Source organism: Entelurus aequoreus, linkage group LG22 (assembly GCF_033978785.1).
Source record: "Entelurus aequoreus isolate RoL-2023_Sb linkage group LG22, RoL_Eaeq_v1.1, whole genome shotgun sequence".
Taxonomy (NCBI): domain Eukaryota; kingdom Metazoa; phylum Chordata; class Actinopteri; order Syngnathiformes; family Syngnathidae; genus Entelurus; species Entelurus aequoreus.
The window spans coordinates 20,874,025-20,881,180 of record NC_084752.1 but is presented as its reverse complement, the minus strand read 5'-3'; the positions used below and the strand labels follow the sequence as shown (position 1 = coordinate 20,881,180).

The 7,156-nt window shown below is 40.4% G+C and overlaps 1 protein-coding gene across 1 annotated transcript; it reads left to right on the top strand.

Annotated features, from left to right (window-relative positions):
- Nucleotides 1–315: 315 nt before the first annotated feature.
- On the top strand, nucleotides 316–2,703 carry rln3b (relaxin 3b). Its single transcript, XM_062032528.1, has 2 exons — nucleotides 316–1,095; nucleotides 1,162–2,703. The coding sequence occupies exons 1-2, from the start codon at nucleotides 846–848 to the stop codon at nucleotides 1,440–1,442; spliced, it is 531 nt and encodes a 176-aa protein (XP_061888512.1). The 5' UTR covers nucleotides 316–845; the 3' UTR covers nucleotides 1,443–2,703.
- The last annotated feature ends 4,453 nt before the right edge of the window (nucleotides 2,704–7,156 follow it).

The following is a 7,156-nucleotide window of genomic DNA, read 5'->3' as shown; positions in this document are numbered from 1 at the left end:
AGTGCACAAAGCAAGGTCCATAAAGACATGGATGACAGAGTCTGGTGTGGATGAACTTGACTGGCCTGCACAGAGTCCTGACCTGAACCCGATAAAACACCTTTGGGATGAATTAGAACGGAGACTGAGAGCCAGGCCTTCTCGACCAGAAGGCCTGGTCATCAGTGTGTGACCTCACCACTGCGCTTTTGGAAGAATGCTCGAAAATTCCTATAAACCCACTCCGCAATCTTGTGGACAGCCTTCCCAGAAGAGTTGAAGCTTTAATAGCTGCAAAAGGTGGACCGACATCATATTAAATCCTATGGGTTAGGAATGGGATGGCACTTCAAGTTCATATGTGAGTCAAGGCAGGTGGCCAAATACTTTTGGCAATATAGTGTACTCCCGGCTTCACAATTACAGCGCGACACGTCACATCTGCTCCAACTGCGCCATTAAAGAACCATGAAGTGATTATGCCATGGCCCTGCTTGTTACAAACACCCCCAACTGTTTGGGTAAGCGTGCAAGTGCGTGTACAGAAAAGGGAGTCGAAACAAAAGATAATGCAGTTGAAGCTCATCTCCATCATTTTCCTGTCGGGGCGATACGGTGGATGTGATATTGTTGTCTTACAAACAAAGCTCAACCGAACAACATCGGGAGCAAAAAGGCCAAACAAAAGGTCATGGATGATTAGATTGCAGAAAAGTCTGGTGACTTCATCATTCGCTACCTATAGTCACAACTTTTCTGTTTATGCATTGTTGCCCAGAAAGGTCTCAGCTCTTATCTTTGGGTATGACAAAAGCTAGAGATGCCTCTCAGAAAAGACAGGGCCTATATAAGATGTCGTAAATGAAATGAAACACAAACCACCCGACAGAGCCCTTTCCGACACTCTAAGACGTCCACAGGGAGATTTTTTTTTGAGCGCCATGTGGAAGGCAGCCGTCTTGACTCTTTGTCTCTTGGTGGCATTGGTCGACAGGGTGCGGCTCAATGAAGCTCATCCCTCTTTCTATGGGATGAAGCTGTGCGGCAGAGAGTTTATACGCGCTGTCATCTTTACCTGTGGGGGCTCCCGCTGGAGGAAGAGTGTGGGAGACTCAGGTAAGACTGCAAAATTACCTATGAAAATATTCATTCTGAGAGCTATACGTTCCCTCTTTTAATCAGCTCTTATTGGAGACGAGGCGTTTGACCAATGGAACGCAAATCCTTTCCCCCAACTCGCCGGTGAGCAGGACGCTGCACCGTCCAACATTTGGAAAGAACAGACAATAGATGTGGCGTCTCTGGCCGCAGAATTTCGCCGCTCGGCTCGCTCGCCGATTTCCGAGGAGGTCCTAGAGGCCCTACGAAGTGCAGACAGGAAAGGGCGCGACGTGGTGGTGGGCCTGTCTAATGCTTGCTGCAAATGGGGCTGCAGTAAGAGTGAAATCAGCTCCCTATGCTAAAAAATATTGGCCTTTCTTGTGCAGGGTTTTAAAATTTAGGTCAGGGGTCCTCAATTACATCTGCCCAAGGGCCAGGAATTAAAAAAAAAAAACAGAATTACAATGTAAATATATGTTGGTACAAATATATATAGTCTATAAAAATGTTCTGGGATTAATTTCTGTAACCTTATATTTCACAGAAGTGAACTGTTATTGCATAGTAAAAGTCTGTAATCCTAGTCCTCTGTAACATCATAACACATTCATGTAAATTCAAACAGATTTGTCTCTTAAAGGGATCTGTAGACTACATTGCACCCTTGTACAGTATATGGTGGTATGCTGTTGAACGGAGAGAGTAATTAACGATTCATTACAATTGTGACGTCACAGCATCTCATTTTATTTTGATTAACTATGAAATAAACAAACGGATTGCCATGTCAAAAGACAGCTTCAACAAAATGAGTCTCATATTTAAAAATACAAACATCTCAATTGACTCCTAACTCAGAGTCCTCAAAACGTATGTATGGTGTGTGCTACTTTACGGCTGTGAATGCTGGACATTAAACTATCAACAACTGAGAAAATTAGAGACAACTGAAATGTGTTTTTTCAGAAAAATACTTCGCATATAATAGACTGAAAATAATATTAATTAGGTATGGGCAAAGGCAAAAACAAGAAGATCTCTAATTGCAACAATTCGAAATAGGCAGCTGAAATTCCTCAGACATATCATTAGAAAAGACATATTAGAAAAACTGATGTTAACAGGAAAACTAGAAGGAAAGAAAGCTCCAGGTCGACAACGAATAACATATATCAACAGCCTAAGAAATGTTATCGTAAATATCAATAATATAGAACTCATACATAGAGCGGATGACAAAGAAGACTGGAGAGCCCTGATCATGGATGCCTGCAAACAGGCCTGATACCCCATGATGATGATGAAATTAAAACTGTGATGTTACAGCATTTAGTTGTAACTTTATTGTAATTAATCGTAAAATCACAGCTATGCATTAATAGTAAATTGCTGTAAATATATTTCACAGTAAATTACTGTAAATGTTACTGTTTAGCCAGTAATTTGCTGTGAATTTTCAATGACATTTTTACAGTGTAATATTTGATGAAAAACAATAATATTTATGTATGTTAACAATCACCCCGCCTGGGATTTGTACCATGGCTTCCTTGTTCATCTTGGTGTCACATATCTTTTTCTGTAAAACTTTACGTTTGTGATGTCTGGTAGGCCGGTCTATTGAGAACCTCTGATCTAGTTCATACATTGTGTGAATAAATGTTTGAATTCTTGCCCAAATGTGGTCAATGTGGTTTTAAGACAAATATATACTGCATGTCTAATAAAGATGTTTGTCTCTGGTAAAAAAAAAGTCTTATTCTATTTTTCTTCCACATACTACAGTTATTTCACGTCTGTGCAATTGTGCTAAAGTGATTATATATACAGTGCAGCCAACACAACACACCAAGCATGAAACGTGTTTAGTGCACTGAAATCCACAGCTGTTGCTGTTGGTGTTAGTGGTTAAACATATTTTTAGCTGCAGTATTAATATTGTGACCAAACTATATATGAGAATACATTTCATGCTTCAATTAAAGAGTTTTTCGAAGCTTGTTGTTGTTAGTGAACATTGTTTTCCGTGTTAAAGTTACAAATTATTGTGGTAACTCCGGTCTCCTTAGTAATCCATTCCAAAAGGTCAGACGAAGACTGAATCACACAAAAACTGACACTATTTTTCCCATTGAAAATTGTGTAAATTCAATTATTCCATTCAAAACACCCAAAATATAAATTTAACATATATGGAATATTTACATATTGTATAGACAGCTTACAATGTTATATCCAGTATGTATACAGTATATGTATATATAATGTATATATATGTTTCTCACCTTCTTTATCAGGGCTGGCACTTGCAACTTTCTTTGGCACCATTGCGCATTATTTTGTAGCTGTACTCAATTTAAAAAAAGCAGAACGATTGAGTCACCGACATGTGGGATTGTTTGGTAAGACACTCAAGTCTGTCAAATGATACCCATCCATCCATCCATTTTCTACCACTTGTTCCTTTCGGGCTCGCGGGGGCTGCTGGAGCCTATTTCAGCTGCATTCGGGCGGAAGGTGGGGTACACCCTGGACGAGTCGCCACCTCATTGCAGGGCCAACACAGATAAATAGACAACATTCACACTCACATTCACACACTAGGGCCAATTTAGTGTTGCCATTCAACCTATCCCCAGGTGCATGTCTTTGGAGGTGGGAGGAAGCCGGAGCGAACCCACACAGTCAAGGGGAAAACATGCAAACTCCACACAGGAAGACCCTGGCCCCGGGGATCGAACCCTACATCTTCGTATTGTGAGGGACATGCACTAACCCCTGTTCCAATGTGCTGCCCCCATTGAATGATGCGCATGGGCCAAAAAAAAAAAAAAAATTTTTTACATGCAATATTTGACTGTATAAAAAACGATTTATACAAAAAATGGGGCTGTGCAAATAATCCATTCCAAACACCCAAAAATAGAAAAGCAGAGACATAATCCTGCTGCCACCAAACAGGATCCCCTCAACACCCTGACTGAGCCTATAAATTCTGTCCATAAAAGTTATGAACAGAATTGGTGACAAAGGGCAGCCCTGGCGGAGTCCAACCCTCAATGGAAACGGATCCGACTTACTACTAGCAATGAGGACCAAGCTCTGACACTGATCATACAGGGAGCGGACTGCCAAGTTTAGATGGTCCGATACCCCATACTCTCTGAGCACTCCCCACAAGATTTCCCAAGGTCACGGTCGAAGCCCTTCTACAAATCCACAAATCACATGTAGACTGGTTGGCCAAACTCCCATAGAACCTTTATTTAACCAGATAAGAAAACCCATTGAGATCAAGATCTCTTTCACAAGGGTGACCTGGCCAAGAGGTCAACAGCACATGTCACAGAGCAGTTTCAAAAATAATACATTAAGACATACATTTTAAAATACATAAGAGAACTGTAAAACAACAGAGATTTACATCTTTAAAAACACAGGCACTGTGCAGACGTCTCTCGCTGTTTGTCCCTCAGGACAGAACGGAAGGCTCCAAATGGAAGTAGTTCTGTAAGTTTCAGTTTCGTCTGCAATGCATTCCATGCCATAGGGGCAGCAATGCCAAAAGCTCTTTTGCCAAATTCAGTCCGTACATGAGGAACAGTTAAAACATACAAATTGTTAGAACGTAACGCATAAGAGCTGCTTTTTCTTTGTAACAGAGTACACGAGTATGGAGGTATTAAACCTAAAAGAGCCTTATAAATGATAGTCAGCCAATGTGTGTATCTGCGTGCACTCAATGAAGATAAGTCTGACTTCATATACAGTTGACAATGGTGGGTGAGACTACGACAGCCAGTAACAAATCTTAGTGCTGAATGAAAAACAGTGTCCAAGGACTGGAGGCATTTAGATGAAGCACTAAAATAAAGCACGTCTCCATAATCAATTACAGGCAAGATAGTTGCTGTCACCAATTTCTTTCTGACTTTAAGAGAGAAGCAGTTTTTATTTCTAAAAAAGAAACCAAGCTTTACCCTAAGCTTAGAGACCAAGTTGTTAATATGGGCTTTAAATGAAAGCTCCTGATCAAGAGTAAAACCCAAGTACTTGTAATTTAAGACCTGCTCTATAGGGTTTCCATTTGATGTTACAATATTTGGAATATTTTCCAGTAGCACCCTTGAATGAGAAAAAACCATTACCTTGCTTTTATCTGTATTTAAAACCAATTTAAGATCAAATAAGCGAGCCTGGATGACATCAAAAGCAGCTTGTAAAAACTCAAAAGCCTGAGTGATGGAGGTTGAACAGCAATAAATAATGGTGTCGTCTGCATAAAAATGGTACATTGCATTTGACAAATTATTACAAAGATTATTTATGTAGATAGAAAATAAAATGGGCCCCAGCACTGAGCCTTGTGGAACGCCTTTGGTAATGTCCAGTAATGAAGAGGTGGTCCCAGCCACCTGTACACGTTGTGTTCTGCTGGAGAGATAGTCTGTGAACCAAGCAGCTGCATTTTTAGATAATCCAACGTGATGAAGGGCTTGAATTAACAGACTGTGGTCTACTGTGTCAAATGCTTTTGACAAATCAATAAATAGGGCGACACAATATTTCTTGCCATCTACAGCCTCGATTAAATCATTGAGGACCTTAAGAGCAGCTGTAATAGTGCTATGCTGTTTTCTAAAACCAGATTGAAATGGAGATAAAATATTGTTTGATTCTAAAAAATCCTCTAGCTGGTTACTGATGATCTTCTCAAACAATTTTGCTAAAATGCATAATTTAGAAATTGGTCTGTAATTATTTATATTTGTGGGTTCACCCCCTTTTAGCAGGGGAAGAACAAAGGCCGATTTCCAGATTTTTGGAATGCTTTTACTTTTTAGACTTAGGTTAAAAATATGCGAGAGAGGCTCAGCAACAAAATCAGCAGCCAATTTTAAGAAAAAGGGTTCAATTTGGTCAGGTCCTGCTGCTTTAGTTGTGTCCAGGCTCTTTAGTGCACTGTTTACCTCGGATATTGATATGCATGCACCCTCAAGGATCCTGCCGAGAGTATAGAACAGGTCCACAGTTCCACGACCAGGACGAAAACCACACTGCTCCTCCTGAATCTGAGGTTCGACTATCCGTCGTATAGCCTCCTCTCCAATACGCCTGAATAGACCTTACCGGGAAGGCTGAGGTGTGTGATTCCACAATAGTTGAAACACACCCTTCGGTTACCCTTCCTAAAGTGAGGAACCACCACCCAGGTCTGCCAATCTAGAGGCACGCCCCCTAAACCAGAGGTCCCCAATCTTTTTGACTCGGGGGCCGCATTGGGTTAAAAATATTTGGCTGGGGGCTGGGCTGTGTGTATATATATTCCGAACGCGATGATGTCACGTTATCAATGGGAAAATGCATTTTTAGCCAATATGATTTGCCTGAGCAGCTAGGAGACACCAAGAGTAACAAGCGGTGAAAAATGGATTAGAAAGGACAGATTTTAAAAATGAATAATTAAAATAAATAAATAAATGAAATCAATTTTTTTCAACTTGTGACTTCCCACGGGCCAGATTTTGGACGCTGGCGGGCCATATCCGGCCCGCAGGCCGTAGTTTGGGGACCCCCGCCATTAACTATTTAATTTCGGTTGGAACAAGCAAATGTGAACAAGCGAAACGATTAAAATAGTTAGTCTGAAAACTGATGCCCAAGTAAACCAAATTTACACATACATATGTGTCAGTCCTTAAAATGTCGCTAAAACGAAGTAAAGAGGAAAAAAAGACTCTTGCATCCAGCTAGCGTTGTATTTTACGAGCTGCAGTAAACGCTACATGAGACAGACTTCTCAATGAGCCAATCAGATTCGATTGATTTCCTTGTTAACCCAATCAGTGTGATTTTTTTTAGACAAGGCATGTCACGCCTTGCTTTCCCTTCCTGTTATTGTTACTTCCGGTTAATTCAATGCGACGCTGACTGATAATGTCGATTTATGAGGAATACACGATCGATACATGAATGGCATCGACGACCAAATAAGGACAGATATTTTGTGTTTTTTTTGTTTTGTTATGTTTAACCGTTTTTTGATTTTCATTAATTTGCATAAAAAGTTACAAAA